The sequence below is a fragment of the Salminus brasiliensis genome, chromosome 24, assembly GCF_030463535.1.
Source record: "Salminus brasiliensis chromosome 24, fSalBra1.hap2, whole genome shotgun sequence".
Taxonomy (NCBI): domain Eukaryota; kingdom Metazoa; phylum Chordata; class Actinopteri; order Characiformes; family Bryconidae; genus Salminus; species Salminus brasiliensis.
In genome coordinates this window covers 28,755,925-28,775,828 of record NC_132901.1, presented here as the reverse complement: position 1 = coordinate 28,775,828, position 19,904 = coordinate 28,755,925, and the positions used below count along the sequence as shown (strand labels likewise).

The following is a 19,904-nucleotide window of genomic DNA, read 5'->3' as shown; positions in this document are numbered from 1 at the left end:
CTCCATGGGACGCTTCTCGGACCTGCGTTAAAGCCGGACTGAGCCGGGCTGCGTTCATATGGTCATTAGACCGAGTTTAGTCTGGTCCTGGGCTTCAGCTGAGTTTAGCAAAGTGACCATAGAGGCCATAGTTTTCTGTCCACTGTTGTTTCGCTGGTTCGTCATTTCCTCCGTGAAGCACCCTAGCCGGTGCCATGTTGAGGGAGTGAGTGAGGGAGTGAGGGAGTGAGTGAGTGTGTGTAAGTGTGTGTGTGTGTAAGTGTGTGTGTGTGTGTTTTTTTTTGTTTCCTGTGAGAATCGCTTTGATCGGAGTCACAGAACAGAACCGTGCCGAGTTCAGGGCGAGTATGGAGGTAAGAAGAGCCGCTGGGAGTTTGTGTAAATACTTCATCCGTGTTGGTTGACTCTTCCACAACCCTTCCCGGTAGTTCCCACTTTTCCAGCCCTTTTTCTTTATTATGATTTTACTGGAAGTTTGTAGACAGTCCACTTCGCCCACCCCACACACCGCCCGAACTTCCTCCTTTGTAGCCAGCTAGCTCCTTCGCTAGCAGCGTTAGCCATAGCAGCTAGCGGGTGGCTAATGAACGGCTCTCTGCGCCTCTCCATCCTCTCCACACTTCTGTCCACCTTAAACCCGAACCTCACAACTCCTCACCCACACCCTCAGCCCGGCTCCGGCCCGGCTTTACCTCACGGAGCTGATGACCCCGGGTTGGACAGCCTGCCAGTCCTGTGGGGGAGAAGTTGGTGATGATAGCTAGCGGGTTAGCTCCCCGGGCTAGCTGAGGAAAGTGGAGCTAATCACACAAAGACGTGGTAGTTTCTGACCCTCCTGTTCCTGCTCAGTTAAAACTGCCTAAACCTCTGATTTTCTGCTCTTATTCTTCTGCTGGTGGCATTATGATGGTGTAAGACTGGAGTCTGATCACCTGTGATGTTATGGTTGTGAAAACTGATGTAGCTTAAATGCTGTAATTGATCAGATTAATCAGATCATTTAATCTTAGTAGAGAATTTAGAGACAGATCTGAGGTCTGTCCAACAGGGGAGTGAGGTTCAGGGAAATCCCCTCGTCTAAATCCACTGTAATCCTCCATCGAGGAGAACTCGAAACATAGCAAACGTCAGAAACCTCGCCTGATGACATCATAATGCCCCGGAGGGCGGAGACACTGATATCAACCAATAATGTAACGCTTACCTTCCGCAAGCTCCTCCTCCTCCTCCTCCTAGACTTTCATCATCGCTGTACGATATTCATATTTACGTCATATTTCACCCTCAAAAGCTCAGCCTGATCTTTCCTCGAAAACAACACGAAGACCATAGAGGAGGGGTTTACGCGTTACCGCTGTTCTCTCGGCAAAAGAGAGCAATAATTAAATTAACATAAGAATAATCAATCAGCCACAACTTCTGAGTATCTGACCAAGCTTTGTTTCTTTGTTTCGCTGCTAAACTGTGGCGCTTATATAATAGACGTCTATAATAGATGTAGATCCTACCAACTAGAGTAGAGTAAGCCATTAAATTTGTAATGTATCTATTAGTCATGTATATTTTTAGTATATTTTATTGACCAGTCCAGATTTCTCACTATTAAATATGACGCTGGTGTCGTGTATTTTCTCGACAATCTAACGATAACGATATTTTAGACACGACTTAAATGACATGACTTAAAATCCCCCGTCGCCCAGTCCTCACACTGCTGTACGGTTCTCCCAGCTGTGTTTTTAGAGATATATAGAATACTGTAGATATAGATCTGTCTGCAGGAGGTTGTCCAGGCAAAGAACCACTCAAGCATTGAAATCTCGGTTCTGTGTAGAACCTTTGTCTTTACTAACGCGTGGGTGAAGAACCTTTCTGAGAGGTACATAAAGAGTAAAGTGCTGGAAAGGCTTTCCTTGACTCGAGCGCTCTTAAAAACAAGGCAACAGCAATATTCCCATGTAAAAATTAAGACTGTTGCTTCTCAGCCTGGTTAAAAAAGAAATCTTTTGTAGATGGTGTTTGAAAATGATTGTACGCAGCCCCCAAAAGGCTTCAGCTATTGTTATGAGACAGACACTGGCACCTGTTTGGGTACTATGTTGAGCTCTCTTTAGAAGGTGTACAGTACCACCTACAGTACAGTAAAACCCAGTACCGGAGCCTCAGTAATGCTCTGCAACAATGAAGAAACCACCCCGTAACGCTGAGCGTGAAAACCGCCACCTCCATTACAGGTAAACACGGTATCCAGGTTTTAATAAAGGTCTCCGGACTGAAGCTGTCGGCTTTGCTTTCATAAGGATGTGAGATCTGTGTAGGCTAATCCAGAGATACACTAGTGAAGGTCGGCTGGTAGAAGGGAACTTTTCGTAAGGCACACTTGTACACTTGTTCACTAGGCCACTTGGCCTCGCTACATTTCCTCTTGGAATAATCCCTGATGGCCTTCATGGGCTTTATAAGCGAAGTTCATTGTATACACCAGTCCAGTAAACTGCTTTATAAACCACATTAGATTTGCTGCTCTTTTGGTTGTATACGTCTGTAATGTGGCGCTGATCCAGATTCATTAGTCTGCTAGCTTTGATAATAAGTAATGTTTAGTAATGTTTAAACACAGGTCACCTTACTGACGTGTGTTTAGTAGAGTCTAAGATTAGAGGATCTGAATTTTACTCTATTTAAACTAGCTGAGGTTCTTCTTCAGTAAACAGCAAAGCACTTCTGTAAGTGGCTCTGGAGAAGAGCTTCTGATAAATGCAGTAAATGTAAAAGTTTATTAGTGACGTGTATTTAAGTAGGACAGCACCGATACCAGATACCGAGTCCCGAGACCGATAGCAGCTCTGACTGTGATCCTGGACAGACGGCTGTAAATCCTGATATTTCTAGAGCTCCACTCTTTACAGGTTGTACTCTTTTATATCTGATCCTAAAGAAGATCTGATGCTCTTGAGAGAGCAGCGTTAACTGGGTGAGGAGCTGCACAGTAGAAAAGTCTCAGAGCTGAAATAATAACAATGGCCACAGTGCAGAAACACGTGCAGGTAGGGAAGCAGAATCTGGCTCAGCTTCACCAAACAGCTTTTAATCAGTGTTTAAATTCACATTTCAGAGCCGAGAGAAAACCCCAGTGTAGAAACAGAAAGTGCAGCGATTTCACATTCAGCTTCTCGACTCTGTAAAAAGCCTCTAAACTTCAGTGTTTCTTTAAACCAGCTGCTGAAAGTCAACCGAGAAACTCCACATGCAGACAGAAAGAGCTGAAAGCTCCATTACAGTCTGTTTAATGAGGAGAGCTGGTTAGGACTGGATTTCACTGGCTGATTCAACGTTCGGTTTCACAACAAAATATACAAACAGTTAAAAAAAAGATATATAATGTAGGACGTCAGTAAAGTTCATGGTATCGGTTCTCTCTGTTACTGATCCTGTGTGTAAGTGACCGTATCTGAATCAGTGCAACACTATTTTAAATGTGAATAATTTGCATCTGTATCAGCATCTGAAACTGAAACTGAATTGAAGCTGAATTTTAAGGTTTGCAGAAGAGAGAGAACATCTGAAGCTGAGCTTCACGGCTGGCGATGTTCGACCCAACGTCTAAAATCCAGTTTCTGAAAAGCATCAGTTTTCTCTTAATTCACATTTAGATTCAGATTAAGCTAATTAAGCGTGTTCAGACTCGTCAGAACCAGTTTATAAACTCTGTGGCTTTAAACGGATCAGTGTGTTTTTATACCGTCGCAGTTTCGTTTTTTTGGTTTGGACTGAAGCAGAAAATGATGTGGTTATATATTTGAGTTCTGCTTCACTTTGTGTTCACACTGACTGATTAAAAATCAAATCAAATTTTATTTGTCACATACATAGTAATACACAGTATAACTTTTTTGACAGTCTGCCCACATCAAAGCTATTTAATAAGATCTAAATTTAAACTAAACCTTAACTTAATGAAATAATGTGCAAAAGTGCAAAAAAAGTTTAAATAAATAAAATAAAAGTTACATTTAAGTGAAATTTAAGTTAAAAATATAGAAATATAAGAAGCAAAAAAAATATACAGATGGAATAGTGCGTGTGTGTGTGTGTGTGTGTATATATATATATATATGTATGTGTATGTATGTATATGTATATGTATGTATGTATGTATGTATGTATACATATGTACATATTCATCTGTATGTGAGTGTATGTGAGCCATAGTTGTGTATTGTAGTGAGTGAGGGTCCAGTTTGTGTATGTAGATATTTTAATATAGTGTCCTAGTCCCTGTCCCCATTCAGGGCACGGATGGCCTGTGGAAAGAAGCTCCTCCTCATTCTCTCTGCGTTAGCCTTCAGGGGTCTTAAGCGTTTCCCCGAGGGCAACAGACTGATCAGATGTGAACAGACGTCACGTGGAACATTTGGCGAAAAATGTGATGTTCAGCAACTTTCTGAACGCTGTGTTGAGCAGCTTCAGAAACGTGTCTTTAGTGTGAAGCGGAGCAGAAGAACCTGGGTTCCTTCTGGGTTTGGTGCGTTTAGACGTATTTTGGCTCGGATGTTGCCTTTTCTTGGACGTTTTTTTATTTAAGTGAATCTAAAATATGAATTAATAGGAATTTATGTAAATTAAATTGCAATTATTTGATTAAACATTGCAAATAGTGAAATTCAGCTTCAGAGTTTATATTAGCTTGTCTTCTCCAAACCCTAAATTCAGCTTCAGTTCATATACAGGTTCTAATCCGCATCATTACTGTTCTGAATTCTGATTGGATGATTCTGACTCCATCCAGATTCACTATCAGATGTTTATAGGTTCAAAACTTTGATATCCAGTTAGATTAGCACGCTGTTGCTAACCTCGGCTGTGTTCCAATTGAACGCACACTCCTCTCCTGCCCTTGGCGAGGGGAGGGGAGGGAAGGGGAGGGGAGGGGAGGGTACATACAGCATTGGAACGAGACCCGTATGTTCACAATCATGGTGTTCACTCCGGCTCAACTTATTCGCCTCGTGGTGAAGAGATCTATAGACCATAAGCATTACCACATTGACCAGTTCTGCGTGTTCTAGGTCCCATGTTCTAGATTTAGTGGCTCTATAGATAATCCGTGTATCTGTTCTCCACGTTCCAGTACCTCAGGACTGGACCACTGGGAGCGGGGTGCTGTGAGAACACTGATACTGACTCCATTTAGTTTATTTTATTTCATTATTTAGTTTTATGTCTATACACATGATAAAACACTCTCTCGGATGTTGGTATCGTTTTATTCAGAGACATAAAAGTCGTGGAAACGCACCCGGTCAACCCCCCACGTTCAAAATCCCAAAATCCAGATCCATAACTCGGGACTCGATTGAGTCACCTGTGACGCACGAGCACAGTAGCGATGGGACGTTTGAGTCAGCTCACTGAACCGATTCTGCCGAATGATCCGTTTCAACGAACCAACGGTTCTGTTCAGCGATTCATTGATTTTTTTTTATATTTTAAGCGAAATGAAAATCAGTAGCTACCCTGTGGTGTTTATAGTGTGTATATATATATTAATACGTGGATCAAATCTAAGTTTAGGTCATTCTAAATTGTCATTTCTTATGTTTAATGTTTATTATAGCTTTTTACATGACTTTTAAACTTTTTAAAGCTGATCTTATGGGATGCATTTAAGTCAGTATTGTTAATTATTGTATCTAAAAGACGATTAATGGTTTATAATGTCTCGCACAAAAAGTATCTCCATTTATCCAGTTTACATCTTTATGTTTCTCGACCAATAGAATCGCCTAGGACATATTTTACTATGATATGTGAAGAGGAATCATAAAACTAATAATTCAGTTCATCCCGTGATTAATTCAATATAGTCATCAAAACAAACCAAATTACATAGCATATTTGTGACATTTTTGTGTCATTTTTAGAGTTATTAACTTTGAATAATATATAATCTGTTGTCACTCGTGAATCATTGGGAAAGAATCTGGGAATCGATTCAGGAGTCGGACCCCGCCAGTGCTCAGCAACGTAAAGAAAACCCCGTTCGCGATGTGACCGATCACCCCCTTTCCCTCTTTATTTATTTTAGATATCTTTTATATGTGGTTTATTAGTAATTCGTGCGCTGTTTGATGCAGAACTGTGGAGTAATTGCTAGTAGCGGAGCGTTGGTGGTGTTGTGCCCCATGTGTCTGTCATTCATAACGGCGAGGTTACGGACACGCCGCCGCCGCCTGTCCGCGAGCTACTGGAGCTATCTAGCTAACTAGCCAGCCGGCCGGCCAGCGCGACCCCCTGCCTCCCCTCCCGGGTTACAGACGCGGGTTCGTGTTCGGGGTCTCATAGAAACCCCGGTGCTGTCTAGGGTGAGGTTCGGTAGCCTGTTAGCCCCTCGGTACCGCAGTGCGCGCCAGGCGGGCATGCTGGACCGAGCCGCAGGCTGAGGAGGGCGCTCCGGCAGGGAGAGCTAGCTAGTCCTGGGGGGCTGTGAACCCACCCAGCGGGACGACGACTGCCCCTCACACTGCTACAGTAATCTAGATTAGCCTCGATTTGTTGAGATTCGGTTCTGTTTTAGCGCGTGGAGCCGAGATTGGGCTCGAAATGGATCTGAATTTTTACTCTGATCTGACGGACGGAACCGGCCAGCCTGGAGACCCAGAGTTTCTGGACCCTCAGGCTTTTAACGGATTTGACACGGTTCAGAAGGTGAACACTTGATGGGTTTTACATCTAAAAGTGGTGTGTTCCTATGTTCTCATTGACACCAGGTTCTCTGCTGGAGTTCGTGGGCTTGGCCCGGCCCGGCCCGGCCCGGCCTGAGAACCGCTGTATAGGGCTGTGTAACTGTAGGTCTGTAGTATTAAAGGAGTAGTTCACTGAAAAATCTAATTCCTGCCTATCTCTCCTCACACCACGAATAATCAATCAGCCAGAACTCGGATCCGTCCGGGCTTTGCTTCTGTAGTTTCGCTGCTAAACTGTGGCGCTTATATAATAGACGTCTATGTAACCCAAAAGAGTTTGGGTTTGACATGGACTTTCATTAGGATCCCACGAACTCCAGAAACTGTAAAGAAGCAAACGAAGGTCGTCTAACATGTGGTGACCGATCGATCGATCAATCAATCAATCAATCAATTAATCAATTAATCAATTAATCAATCAATCAGCTGTGGGGTAATGGTTAGTTTTCCTAGTACACTGTTCCTTTACTGCCTCTAATGTTGGGTTCTGTGTTCTGTGTCCAGTTCCCAGGAGGAAACGACAACTACTTGGCCATCAGTGGAGAGGGCCATCCTTTCCTATCCTCCTCCGAGGTAGCTCTCCCCTCCACATACTCCCTTCAGATCCAGGTGCTTCTTTCTGTCCATGTTTGTGTTGTCGTCCTTTAGGTTGAAATGAAGAAATGCAGAGTTTTAAAGGGGAATTCAGCTGATTTGTCAAAATGTAGCCATATGTCAGCTGTGAAGACGTAAACAAAGTCATTCAGAGTCGGGGTTTGGTGTGAAGTTGTGCTTCGCTGTAGAGAAACGTACAGATTCGGATTCTGAGTTTTATCTGGATTGCTGTTTATGGTACAGTAGTGGAATAGGATTCACAATTCACCATATTCAGAGACTAGGCCATAGTTATCATGATAATGTGTTAATCGCAGATTAGGAACATTTTATTAAGCACTAACAACTTTCTCCATATGCTTAGAAAAATAAATCAAATTCGATATAACACAATTCACAATTCGATAAAATATCGCCATGTTGCCCAGCTCTACTCTCTCAGTGGTTTATACATGGGTGAAGGGAAAGGATGAGGGCTGTATCCATGCTGGTGCTGGTAGTTGCATGTTTTGCGTTAGATGTAGCTTATAGATTACCTGTTCTGCACCATGCACACGTTTACATTGTGAAATCACAGTGTTTTGATGTTATTGAATCTAGAGGGGGGCAATATTCAGACTTTCTATTATATAATGATCATAATCTCATCAGTACTTAAACAACACTGAACTGACTGCTTGTTTCAGTACAGGTCAGAATTAGTACTGAATACCGGACTTTCCTCAGCACACTGAATAAAAATAATATATGTATATTATGACCATGTTTTGTCATAATATCAGAATTCTGGATAAATATTGTGTTGCATTAAAAAACAAAAAAAAGTATGGTGAAAGTGGTATGGTAAAAATACTATATCACGATATTTAACGACATTTTCAAGAAACACGATATTTATCACGATACAAGAAATCACAGACTAAACACATCAGTATCAGATACTTCTAAGCTTCTATCAGATCCTCTCCTGTTCTGAACACAGTAACAGTCTAATCACACTATTAGTAATGAACCCTGCAGCTGATCAGTGTTCTTTAAGCACTGACCATATTCTCAATATGTCTAGAGAAGTATATTGTGTATCATGAAGATAAAATGTATCATGATACGATAGAATATCAGCATATTGCCCAGCTCTAGCAGCTACTATTGTGCCTTACAGCACCTTGCTTGTAGCTCATAACCGTTTCCTATGAAAGCATTAATGAAACGCTTTAGATTTTAGGTTCTGTTCTCCACCGAGCATTTCCTAAAGTTCTCACACCACCACCCTGTGGGAGACAGGGCTGGTTGCTGGTCTGGGTGACGATGACCAATAAGAGTCCTTGGGCAAGACTCGTAACACTACATTGGCCAACCTCCTGAGATAAATGCCGTTAATGTAAATGTCAGTGTTTCGCACCAAACCCCCCTCTCAGTGACTCTTACCTTTTTAAATCAGTAGACTGATCGATTATGCAGAGAATGTGACAAATTAGCAGAATTCCCCTTTTAACAGTTAAACGGAAGTTTGCTGAGAAATAGTCATGCAGGTTCCAGCAAAGGAAAGCTAGTGTTGAACATGATCACAGGTGCCACTCAGAGGCTGCTAACCTTCCCTAATTATTGGCCACATTTGGAGTTTGATTTTTGTCTATTTTGTTAATTGTTGAGTTGAAAAGTTGTGTGTTTGCACTCGTATATCTCATCATCGCTGCGTACGAACAGCGACCATGATAAGCTCCTCTCTAACCACATAAGTGTTAGTAGTCAATGAGCCGGACTGGCCCTGAAGTCTAGCCGGTGATTCCTGGCTGCTGCTGGACCACGATGCGACAGAAGCTCACAGTGAGTCCTCTTTCTCCTGCAGACCTTCCACACTCCCAGTCTGGGCGATGAGGAGTTCGAGATCCCGCCCATATCGCTGGACCCTGACCCCGCCCTCAGCGTCTCCGATGTGGTGTCGCACTTTGGGGAGCTGGGCGATGGCGGCCCGTCCTCTAGTGTTCCTGGCAACGCCGTCGTCGAGGGAGATGACCCATCTTTCGCTTCGACCTTTGTGAACCCTCCCTCGCAGGCCTTGGAACACCTTAGCCTGATGAGCCAGCAGGGAGGGGGTCCCATGCTGGGGTCTACTCTGGGCATGGTAAGAGCATTTGTGGTGGGATAGGGTTGTGTTTATATTACTTTAAGATCCCGCTCACATTACCTGCATTATTATTCATCCAGTTCTTCATAGGTCTAATTCATAGGTTTAATAGGTCAGATTTTAAAGGCTTTGACAAGAACTTACATATTTAACCCCCAGAACCCTCAGCTTTTTTAGTGTTAACCCTTAGATTTTATATATATCAATATCTTTTAAATATTGATATATAAATAAGTTTTAGTATCCAGTATAAATGAGTCAGAATCTACAGTAAGTAGATTCATTAACATGTACACATTATTTAGTATCTACAGTAAACGATGCAGTGTCCAATTTAATTTAAATTTGCTGTCGGCTAGAAAGGATTCAGTAATGTAAATGATGTAATAGCTACAGTAAATGTTTTGTTTTTTGGTGAAGTATGGACCTACATACAGGCCAGGGTTTAAAGGGTTAAAATAAAGGATCTGATTTGTTTTCACAAATCTTTTTTTTTTTTTTTTTTTTTTTATAGTATAGAAAAAATATTATTTGGTGCAAATATATACATAAAAAAAATTGCACCAAATAACTAATTTTACACCACTTTGATCCTGAATATGGTCAAATACTACTAATGTTCTTCTAAGAACCTCTACACCTCTGACGCTTTAGCACATCTGAAATTGTTGTGTTTGTGTGTGTCGTGCTCCAGGATCTCGGGCATCCTATTGGCTCTCAGTTCAGCAGCTCCTCCCCCATGACCATAGATGTTCCCCTTACGGACATGAACCACGGGCTGCTGGGACACAACCAGCTGACGACCATTGACCAGTCGGAGCTCAGCGCTCAGCTTGGTCTCAGTCTAGGGGGTGGGGCAATTCTGGCCCGCTCACAGTCTCCTGATCAGCCGCTGTCGGCCACCGGATCCCCCGCCGACTCGCTTCAGGACGACGATATGGACGACTTCAGAAGAGTGAGTCTCTGCGTTCGTTTATTGATGCGCTTTGAATATGCAGGTGAAGGAGCACGAGTCCTCAAAGGACAAATGTTTAACACGTGAAGTGTGAGGAAGTTGCTATGGAAACAAATTGTCAGCAATATTTAATGATGATATTTAATATTAAGGACTGTTTTTTTTTTGTGAGGTTTGTTGATGTCGAACATTTTCCAAAAACCCCAATTCACATAATGTGTATAGTAGTGCCCTCGATTAGAAGTGCGCCGGTTAGTGCACTAGTGAGTGAGTAAGCGAGGCATAGAGGTACGCTGATTAGTGCACTAGTGAGCAAGCGAGGTGTAGAAATGCGCCAGTTAGTGAACTAGTGAGCGAGCAAAGCATAAAAGTGCGCTGATTAGTGCACTAGTGAGTGAGTGAGTGAGTGAGCGAGCAAAGTGTAGAAGTGTGCCGATTAGTGCGCTAGTGAGCGAGCGAGGCGTAAACGTGCGCTGGTTGGTGCACTAGTGAGTGAGCGAGGTGTAAAAGTGCGACGGTTAGTGCACTAGTGAGCAAGCGAGGTGTAAAAAAGTGCCGGTTAGTGTACTAGTGAGCAAGCGAGGTGTAAAAAAGTGCCGGTTAGTGTACTAGTGAGCAAGCGAGGTGTAAAAAAGTGCCGGTTAGTGTACTAGTGAGCGGGCGAGGCATAAAAGTGCGCTGATGAGTGCACTAGTGAGTGAGTGAGTGAGCAAAGTGTAGAAGTACGACGGTAAGTGCACTAGTGAGCGAGCGAGGTGTAAAAGTGTGCCGGTTAGTGCACTAGTGAGTGAGCGAGGTGTAAAAGTGTGCCGGTTAGTGCACTAGTGAGTGAGCGAGGTGTAAAAGTGCGACGGTTAGTGCACTAGTGAGTGAGTGAGTGAGCAAAGTGTAGAAGTACGACGGTAAGTGCACTAGTGAGCGAGCGAGGTGTAAAAGTGTGCCGGTTAGTGCACTAGTGAGTGAGCGAGGTGTAAAAGTGTGCCGGTTAGTGCACTAGTGAGTGAGCGAGGTGTAAAAGTGTGCCGGTTAGTGCACTAGTGAGTGAGCGAGGTGTAAAAGTGCGACGGTTAGTGCACTAGTGAGTGAGTGAGTGAGCAAAGTGTAGAAGTGCGACGGTAAGTGCAGTAAGCGTAGAAGAAGGGGCGCAGCACAGTGGAGAGGTGTAGTTGGAGTGAGGAGGAGAGCAGACTGTGTTTATTGGAACGCTGCCTCTGTTCAGCTTTTACAGAGAGGTCCAGAGGAGGCTGCTCAGAAAGCTCAGAGAGAATGTGGTGGTGTATCTGAAATGGTATAGAAACTAATCTTGTCTCTCCTCCACCCTCCCCTCCACCCGCCCTCTCTTCCTGCCTCCCCTTGCTCGTCCCCTTTTGGCCCAGAAGAGCGTACTGGTGGACTCCCCTGTCTCTCTGTCCGTCTCTCCTGGCGTCATCTCTCTCTCCCCTTCCCTAGCTGAGCAGCCTGCCACCTCTGTCGCTGTGACTCCTCCCACACTGGCACGGCGGGGAGTGGCTGGTGGAGGGGGTGGGGCCAAGAAGGGCAAGAAGAAAAAGGACCCCAATGAGCCCCAGAAGCCGGTGTCAGCCTACGCCTTGTTCTTCCGAGACACGCAGGCCGCCATCAAGGGTCAGAACCCCAACGCCACGTTTGGTGAGGTGTCGAAGATCGTAGCCTCGATGTGGGACAGTCTGGGAGAGGAACAGAAACAGGTACAGGAGTAAACCCGGATACACCAGTACACGCGCCAGAGATCGGTTGGGATAGTCAGTGCTGATCCATAGGAGCTAATTAACATGGGTCCAGGTTAAACTAATTAATTAATTAATTACATCTAATATCACCTCACATGTTTTCCTGCCTCAGGTTTACAAGAGGAAGACTGAAGCTGCGAAGAAGGAGTACCTTAAAGCACTGGCAGCTTACAGAGCCAATCAGCTTTCTCAGGTATCAGGAAATCAGCCAATTTGATTGTATTTGGGTTTGCATTACCGTTGTTGTTGTTGTTGTTATCTTTTTATTTATTTATTCATTTTCCCCTCTTCACAGCCCACCATTGAGGTGCTAGACACACCCCCTTCTCCCCCAGCCGCACCCCCCGCTGCTGTGGCCACACCCGAACCTCCGCCACCTGTACAGCCGCCAGCCCGTTCCTCGCGGATACCGGTGCACGCCCCTGACAACAACACCATCACCAACATCTGCACGTCCAACATCATCATCGACCTGCCACAGGTCACCACACGCTCCCGCACAGGAGCCCACAAACCCCCTGTCAGCGCTGCCACCTCGAGCCCCGCTCCGACTCCACCCACCGTCACAAAGATCATCATCCACAAGCAGCAGCTCCAGTCCGCAGTAACGGCGGCCTCTTCGGCCCGCCAGCCTCCACCCCTCCAGCAGATGCAGAACACCCCTCCACCCCCACGTCTTCAGCAGATGGTACATTCCCCCGCTCCGCCCCCTCTCCAGGCCAAACCTCGTGGCGGTGGCGGAGCCGGACAGATTACCGCCACTATTGCCACGGCGCCGCCTCCACCTCTTCAGATTAAGATAGTCCCCGCCCCTGTGCAGACGGACGTGGCCACGCCGATCATTGTGACGACAGCGGAGGTGCCGCCGGTCTCTGCCTCCCCCGCAGTGGCAGTGGAGGTGGCGCAGCCCGCTGCAATAGTGACAGCAGAAGGAGAGGAAGGGGTAAGGTTGGGGGTTCTGTTACCTCGGCTTGTGCGTCGTGACGTATCTGCTACCACGTGAATTCGGTAGACCAAGCAGGCGTTGGTCCACAGCTGGTAGAGCTGCACGATATTACAACAGTGCAGTTTTTATTAAGATAAATAAATTATTATTAAAATAATCATTATTGATAATAACACTAATGCACTCAGCGTCTCCAAGATTGGAGTAAAATAAATGATATTAGACAAATACATCATCAACCATAACATTAACACCACTGACTGTGGAGAACACTGATGATCTGGGTTCAGTGGCTCCATCTGTGGTGATGAAGCAGGAAAAATGGACAAGCGTAAGAATCTGAGACACAAGAACCAAACTGTGATGTTCTAGATGATGACTGATTTAGAACCTCTCCAGAACAACAGCAAGCAGGTCTTGTGGGGTGTTCCCCGTATGCAGTGGTCAGTACCTACCAAAAGTGCTCCAAAGAAGGGCAACCGGTGAACCGGCGACAGAGTCATGGGCACCCAAGCTCCCACCTATTGCTCAGGTTGTGTTAATGTTATGGCTGATTGGTCAACAGTTTGACTTAAACTGAAGAGGTTTGTGCTACAGCATAACAACCACATAGAACGCCATAGCAACTGCTTTGAAACAACCGATCAAACAATATTGCAAGAGCATAGTAACGACCTAAGATACCCTAGCAACCACCTAGAAATTGCTTAAGCTGCACGGTCACGCTGCAGTTTCTTCAGGAAGTGCATGTTCCTAGTAATCACTGTCATTTTCTGTCTCTCTCTCAGATGGAGGTGGAGCTGAACGGTTCTCCGGTGCCTGAAGTGGCTCCCCCTGCAGGTCCCGCAGTGTGTGTACGAGCAGGCTGCAATAACCCACCAATAGAGAGCAAAGACTGGGACAGGGAATACTGCAGCAACGAGTGTGTGGCCACGCACTGCAAGTACGAGCACGCACCCACCCTCACCCACCACCACCATGCTCTCAGAGTGCTCGTGTTTATGTGGTATATACATTAATATGCATTAGGTCTCGTCTAGGCCTCGGGCTTGTCCTAAAAATCATGAGCACAATGTTGTCTGTTTTTTAAAAGAATTGGATTATTGATGATGATCGAATACAGGATCAGTTTCAGCTTTTACTAACCCTAACCTACAGGCTTTTTAGAAATAGCTAATTTAATAAATATCTTTAATCATATCACAAGTTAATGTTATAGAGAGTTGGGACCTCTTGCAGTGGATGGATGGCTGGTCCCTGTTTAAAACTGCTTATGTGCTGATAGCGGCCCCTGCTGGGGAAATGTTAAAAAAAATTAATAAACCATATACCTCGCCATGTGCGAAAGACTCAAGTCATCAGGTTTGACTTGAACATTACTTTACTCACTTTGTTAAACAAAATTATGACAAATTAACATGGATATAAATGTACTACATTACTATTTCTAAAATAAACAATAGGACAGAGCATTCAAATTCAAAATAAAAAAAATCAGATTTCTTAAAATATATTAAAATTTAAAAAATGTATCAGTCAAAACAAACTGAAAATAAGTAGCTTCACTTTGTCAAACACACAAACAGTAATCGTTCTTATTTGTAAATATTTAGCGTGAACAGTACATTCAAAATAAAATCTATCAGCAGAACCTGAGAATAAATAAGTAACTTGGTCAAGTGAAAGGATCAGTTCCATGGATCGGCCTAATTATCCGATACCCAATCCAGCTAATTCTGTTAATATTGGGACCGATACCCGATCCTGATATCAGATCGGTGCATCCCTAATCTGAACCATCAGGTCGCTTACGGTATGGAAAATGTAGAAAATTCTCAGACATCACATCATAGACATTATGGGATATTGCAGGATGTTTTTGGTTTTGCCGGTTCTCTCCCAACATGATGATTGTTGTCTTTTAAAGTGTAATCAGGTGACTTGTCAATCTGATCACATCATCATATCACCCAGACCTAGTCATGTCGTAATGTCTGACCATAACAGTCCAAATTACACTCAGTGTTATACACTGATGTTGAGCAGCTGTTCTTATCTCTTCACTTTTTGGTGGAGAACCATATGAAAATGTACTAGACTCAACACTTCATTACACATTAAGTAATCGAGAGGGTTGAGGGGTAGGAAAGTTCAAGTGCTGTTGTGAGAACAGAATCAGCAGGTTCCTCAGCGGCTCTTCTAGTATTGATGGTACCTCTAGTATTTGCATCACCTTCAGGAAACCTGCAGTCATCTCATTAGCTGAGTGTTGATCTTTGCTGTGTCTTTGCCACATTGACTGAGCAGTGTTTCTTGTATTGTCCTTCTTCCCACAGGGACGTGTTCATGGCCTGGTGTGTGATCAGAGGACAGAACTCCACCACTGTTACCTAGAATGGGCTGCACACACACTACAGATGGGCTGGGATGGAGTTGGAGAGAGTGAGAGTGTATGGGATGCATGTATATAGATGATATGGTTGGTACAGTCCTCCCCACCTGCTTTCAGCAATGCTCGTTAAATCAGCTCCAGCCTTTGTTCCTAAACTGACGGCTTTGAGCGCGACACCTTTTAAAGGGATAGTTTGACCAAGCCTGAGCGCCTGAGCTCAATGGCTGTCAGTACATGAAATCTAATTGTTGGTTAGCCTGCTGAGCAGCTGCTTGGTTGTTCTATCCCTTAACGCCCTACAAATGAGGACTGACTGCTGTGTTTTCAGGCAGTTTAAGAGAAGCCATGGTCCTTAAAGTCTTCAAAAGTCTTCAAAAGTTTATGAATTTCTTGGATTAAAGAAAATAACGCCTTGAACATTTTGGAAATTGGGTAACGGGGTTTTTTGAAGGGTACAAAATAAAACTGTAATGTAATGTAACATAAGTATATAACATAATTTATTGGTGGCTAGTTATTCCTCAATTTATCACTTCAGGTTCCTCCCTGATCATCAATTGCGAAAAGTGCTTCTAGTTGTAGTGTTGGAGGAGGAATATCCCTGACCTGCAGTTTTGGGGAAATAGCCTTAAGGGCTGTCTTATTAAGTCTTATTAAAGGAGCAGTTCGGCTAAAAATCAGATAAACATGCTTGATCTCTGACCACAGATGCAGCTCGTGACATGTTTGGTATCTGATATGTGCAGCTTTAGTAGCTGTCCTGATCTGATCCAAGCTTATTGTAATAGATATGGATGGGGTAGGCTCTATTTTAAGCCTGAGCCAGTTCCAATCCTTTGTTTTTACCGCTGTGTTCAAGCAGAGCTCCATCTGGTATTTTATAGTGGAACATCTGTGGTTCTAGAGCTTTTTCTCCAGATGTTTGTTTGCTGCTGCTGACAATACCTCCACATCTTCGATTGATGGCTGGATAGATCCTAATCTATGGTGGAAATGCTCTGCTTCTCCAGCGGGAGAAATATAAAAATGGTGATTTCTGTGTTTGAGCAGCTTCTCTTACCTAAACTGTGACTGCATTATTTATACAAACAATAACATAGATCAGACGAGTATCGACCGTTACTCAAGATTAAGGTTCTTGGATCCGCTCTGGGACAAAACAAAATGGATCTTGCAGTCAGCGGTCTCATCTCTGTAAACACGCCCCCAAGTTCTTCATTTATTTACCTCAAATATATCTTAAAATCACAAACACAAAAAAATTTCATGTTTCAATAATACAGCTGAATACACACTGAATAGACCTTCAGGCTGAACCGGATCTACATCCTCCTCCTCATCACGTCCCGCTCTGTAGAGCTGCTCCTCTCTCAGACCGGAGCACAGTGGGCGGAGTGGTACCACACACTGTGCTGAGGTGAAGGTGGGTCCGGTTCCTCCAGCGTTCCTCAGCTCTGTGGTTCTGGTTCTGTTTGGGTTTATAGACTAAAGTCAGTCCCACCGTCTCCTAAACCTCCTCCATCTACCAGCTGATGAAGATCTGGAGGAGCTCTGAGAGAGGAACGGGTTTGGGGGTGTGTCTACAGAGATGAGTAAACTGGTGACAGCGCCAGATACCAAACACGTCTCGTCTGATGGACTGGATCTGAGGTCAGAGATCAGTGCTGGTACTCTGGTTCTTCACTGATCTGCTCCTTTAAAGAAGAACAGGCTGTACAGTTTGCTGATAAGCGTTATAGAAGGTTCTCCCTGTGTCGAACAGGAGTAGCGTACCGAGGAGGGCTGAGGTTCGAGAGGGGAAGTGTAGGGCCCTTTTTAAAGTGAAAACTCATTTCAGGTGATTTTTTTTTTTGTGTGTGTGTAAAATGTGCTGTAAACATCTTTGATTATGCAGGACAGAGTTTATGGAGGAAAAAAAAGCTAGAACCTGATAAAGGTGAGTGACTGAGCGTGAAACCACTTTTTAAGCTACCAGATAACCGTTGTAAAGGGAAACTCCTCCTCAGTAAATCCTCCACCTCACTGCTAGACTAGTGGATCAGTTGTGTTGACATTATGTACAGCTTAATTCTTTTCTGCACCGCATTTCAAGACCTGTAGACATCTGAGCTTTGCTTCCTGTGGAGAACCGCTGTGCAAAGACGAGGCAACACTTCAGTCACAGCAGCCACATCTTCTCTAAAGGAAGAAGAATATCCACAAATCAAGATTATTTTTAAAATGACACCGTATGGAGTTTTTAAATAAGCTGTATTGCGACATGAACAAGACCAGTGTTTTGCCCGGCTGGAGATCGTGAACAGTATTGTTGGAGACCAGAATCGCACAGTTTCTACATCATGTTCTGTTACAAACCTTCTCTTTTAGTGGGGTACAACAATCAAATGGACATTTTTGTGTTTAATAAACATCAAGGACAACTCACCTGTGTGTGCTTTTTATTTTTGTGGAGATTTCCCACAAGTGAAATAAGGCAGTATGAGATCACGTGTGTGTGACAAAAGTATTGGGACACCTGCTCATTCATTGCTTCTTTTGAAATCAGTGTTGCTTCTGTTGGAGTAACTGTCTCTACTGTCCAGAGAAGTAGACTTTCTAATAGATTTTGGAGGAGGAGCATTGCTGTGAGGATTTGATTGCATTCATTGACAAGCGTATTAGTGAGGTCAGGATGCTGGATGATGATCAATAAAGGTAAAGGTGCACATATTTGTCACTGTACTTTGTAAAGCGAAATGTGTCCTCTGCATTTAACCCATCTGTGGTAGTTCACACACACACTAGTGCATTAGGGGCAGTGAGTACACACACACCCAGAGTGGTGGGCAACTCCAGCGCCCGGGGAGCAGAGAGGGTAAAGGGCCTTGCTCAAGGGCCCAACAGTGGCAGCTTGCCGAGCCCGGGAATCGAACCCACAACCTTGTTATCAACAGCCCGGCGCTCTAACCGCCTCATTATCCTCAACTCATCCCTTCTAAAAGTACTGGATGGAGCTCCTCCAGCATCATTCCAGAGAACACAGCTCTTCCACAGCTCCTCAATGCTGGGGGGCTTTATACCCCTCTAGCCCACGCCTGGTTCTTGTTTATTCTATTGGCAGTACTTCTTCTCTACAGGGACTAGACAAGCTGTATGTGTGCATTTGCACATCTGTGTCAGCAATGGGTGCCGCTTACAGTAGCTGAATGCCTTCATTAGAAGTGGTGTCCACAAATCTCATTAATAATCACAGCTGAAATATGAGCAGAGTTTTATCTTTATGTTAATTTCAGTGGCACATCGTCTTAAAACAGTAGAAACGTGGTTCTGCCCCTTAAGATATTTCAGTATGATTGCATCCAGCCCACACTGAAGAGGCCTGTGGGTCGATTTAGTCAGTTCTGCAGACACAACACAGACCACATGCTGCCCATCAGGACTGTGTTGCAGTGCCCCTTGTGGTCGCAGCCTCTGCAACATCCTGGTCAGAGTAGTGTGCAAGCTAAACCATTACCAGTGCTCTCCTGAAGCAAAGCCAGTAACCCCAGTTTCTGCCCAGCACCTAGTCTATCTAACCAGCCCTTCATTACAGGAGATCAGGAGAGCTGCTGCTGCTGCTGCTGCTGGAACTGAACATCCATATAGAGTCTGGAGTTCACAGAGAAGATCAGCACCCAGACCTGTGATCTACTAACCAGCATATCTATAACTTTACTGACCAACAGAGCATTCTGACCACTGCCTTATAGCTATATAGAGTTCATTACAGGTAGACACTCTCACTGACCACTGACTTTATGTTTATTTGGGTTTATTCTAATGTTATATAGAGTTAATTACAGGTAGACACTCTCACTGACCGCTGACTTTATGTTTATTAGGGTTTATTCTAATGTTATATAGAGTTAATTACAGGTAGACACTCTCACTGAACACTGACTTTATGTTTATTAGGGTTTATTCTAATGTTATATAGAGTTAATTACAGGTAGACACTCTCACTGAACACTGACTTTATGTTTATTAGGGTTTATTCTAATGTTATATAGAGTTAATTACAGGTAGACACTCTCACTGATCACTGACTTTATGTTTATTAGGGTTTATTCTAATGTTATATAGAGTTAATTACAGGTAGACACTCTCACTGACCGCTGACTTTATGTTTATTAGGGTTTATTCTAATGTTATATAGAGTTAATTACAGGTAGACACTCTCACTGAACACTGACTTTATGTTTATTAGGGTTTATTCTAATGTTATATAGAGTTAAATACAGGTAGACACTCTCACTGAACACTGACTTTATGTTTATTTGGGTTTATTCTAATGTTATATAGAGTTAAATACAGGTAGACACTCTCACTGACCGCTGACTTTATGTTTATTAGGGTTTATTCTAATGTTATATAGAG

The 19,904-nt window shown here is 43.8% G+C and overlaps 1 protein-coding gene across 3 annotated transcripts; it reads left to right on the top strand.

Moving 5' to 3' along the window:
• Positions 1-262: 262 nt before the first annotated feature.
• On the top strand, positions 263-17,933 carry tox4b (TOX high mobility group box family member 4 b). Of its 3 annotated transcripts, none has more exons than XM_072670424.1 (9): positions 263-353; positions 7,251-7,355; positions 9,190-9,465; positions 10,163-10,423; positions 11,803-12,129; positions 12,284-12,364; positions 12,467-13,114; positions 13,906-14,060; positions 15,454-17,933. In XM_072670424.1, exons 1-9 carry the CDS (start codon positions 348-350, stop codon positions 15,509-15,511), a joined length of 1,917 nt encoding a protein of 638 aa, XP_072526525.1. In that variant the 5' UTR covers positions 263-347; the 3' UTR covers positions 15,512-17,933. The 3 variants fall into 3 exon arrangements, with proteins under 3 accessions (XP_072526525.1, XP_072526524.1, XP_072526523.1); XM_072670423.1 differs by lacking the exon at positions 263-353 and adding an exon at positions 6,015-6,708 and having other exon boundaries at positions 7,251-7,319; XM_072670422.1 differs by lacking the exon at positions 263-353 and adding an exon at positions 6,015-6,708.
• The last annotated feature ends 1,971 nt before the right edge of the window (positions 17,934-19,904 follow it).